Here is a 1887-nt window from a genome sequence, read left to right as displayed (position 1 = left end):
GTAATTATTTTTTTAGTTTGAAAAACTAAATGATTAATAATATCAGAATGCCATCTTATCATTTCACTCAATATATAGGTAGGGTTATCAAGTAGAGATAAGTGGATTTTCATCCAGTGCTCGATTTATGGTTAGATAAAATTTAGGGTAGGTTTAGAGTTTGGATAGGCAACAGAATTAGAGTTCTGTTAGAGAACTGGACATTAGGGTAGAGGGTGGTATGGTACTGAGATTCCAGAGGACATGACAATGGCTTGTCTTTGTATTTCAGCTTCAATCTTCTCAGCACTGGATTCATCCTGATTCCTTCAGTATGGTGAGCCTCAATAACAGTGAAGCCAGTGCCACATATTTTGTTTTAATAGGCCTCCCAGGATTGGAAGAGGTCCAGTTTTGGTTGGCTTTCCCACTGTGTTCCCTCTACCTTATTGCTGTGCTAGGGAACTTGACAATCATCTACATTGTGAGGACAGAGCACAGCCTACATGAGCCAATGTATATCTTTCTTTGCATGCTTTCTGCCCTAGACATCCTCATCTCCACCTCATCCATGCCAAAAATGATGGCCATTTTCTGGTTCAATTCCACTACCATCCAGTTTGATGCTTGTCTGGTGCAGATGTTTGCTATCCATTCTTTATCTGGCATGGAGTCCACAGTGCTGCTGGCCATGGCCTTTGATCGCTATGTGGCCATTTGTCATCCTCTACGGCATGCCACTGTGCTTACATTGCCTCGTGTTGCGAAGATTGGCATGGCCGCTGTGATCCGGGGTGCTGCACTAATGGCACCCTTACCTGTCTTCATCAAAAGACTGCCTTTCTGTCGTTCCAACATCCTCTCTCATTCCTACTGCCTACACCAAGACGTCATGAAGCTGGCCTGCGCAGACATCCGTGTCAATGTCATCTATGGGCTCATCGTCATCATCTCTGCCATTGGTTTGGACTCACTTCTCATCTCCTTCTCATATTTGCTCATCCTTAAGACTGTGTTGGGTTTGACACGCGAAGCCCAGGCAAAAGCATTTGGCACCTGTGTTTCTCATGTGTGCGCCGTTTTCATCTTCTATGTGCCCTTCATCGGATTGTCAATGGTGCACCGTTTTAGCAAGAGGCGTGACTCTCTCCTGCCTGTCATTATGGCCAACATCTATCTGCTGGTTCCTCCTGTGCTCAACCCCATTGTCTATGGAGTAAAGACAAAGGAGATCCGGCAGCGTATTCTTCGTCTTTTTCTCATGACCACACACACTTCAGATCACTAGGAATCCATGATGAGATCTTCCTCCATTTAAAGTTCTGTAAGTCATCCTCTAGTATGGTATCTTGGAAGACAGTATTGAGAAGATGAATCTTTCTTAATCAAAAAATAGCTCAGATCTTTGAAAGCTGAAGTTGGCTGTGGAAATTCTACGCAGAATGGAAGAACACTGCAACCTCCATTTTCTGACATCACATTCCCTTTTGTTTTTCATCTAGGCAATTAAGACCAAGACTTGTGTTTTGAAAATTATTACTCCAAATATCATCACCACTTCCAAATTTCAATTTATGTTACTGATGGTGGTTCTCAGCATTTGGAAATGGAGCAACATATCTAAAATATTCATCAAAGACATGACAAAAAACAAAATAAATACAAGAGTATAAAAATAATATCTCATTTAAAACCCCATTTTCTCATTAGAATTCATAATGACTTTGGAATTCTATAAAGTTATAACTGGATTCTGCATTCAAAACAATCTCCAAAAAGATATTGGTTTTCTTCTGGGTTCCAGGCTAGAACAAATACACTTGCCTACATTTTGAGATGACACACGTTGTTTGGATGGTTGTCACAGCCACGTAGACACTTTTACTTATATTTATCAACTTTTTATTT

The 1887-nt window shown here is 40.9% G+C and overlaps 1 protein-coding gene across 1 annotated transcript; it reads left to right on the top strand.

Moving 5' to 3' along the window:
* Positions 1–313: 313 nt before the first annotated feature.
* On the top strand, positions 314–1267 carry LOC308418045 (olfactory receptor 51E1; the record flags this gene model as incomplete). Its single annotated transcript, XM_080913381.1, has 1 exon — positions 314–1267. The coding sequence occupies one exon, from the start codon at positions 314–316 to the stop codon at positions 1265–1267; it is 954 nt and encodes a 317-aa protein (XP_080769507.1).
* Positions 1268–1887: the final 620 nt, after the last annotated feature.

This window comes from Micromys minutus (assembly GCF_963924665.1).
Source record: "Micromys minutus genome assembly, chromosome: 2".
In the NCBI taxonomy this organism is placed as follows: Eukaryota; Metazoa; Chordata; class Mammalia; order Rodentia; family Muridae; genus Micromys; species Micromys minutus.
Note: the sequence above shows the minus strand (reverse complement) of the source record. Positions and strands in the feature narration are given on the sequence as shown.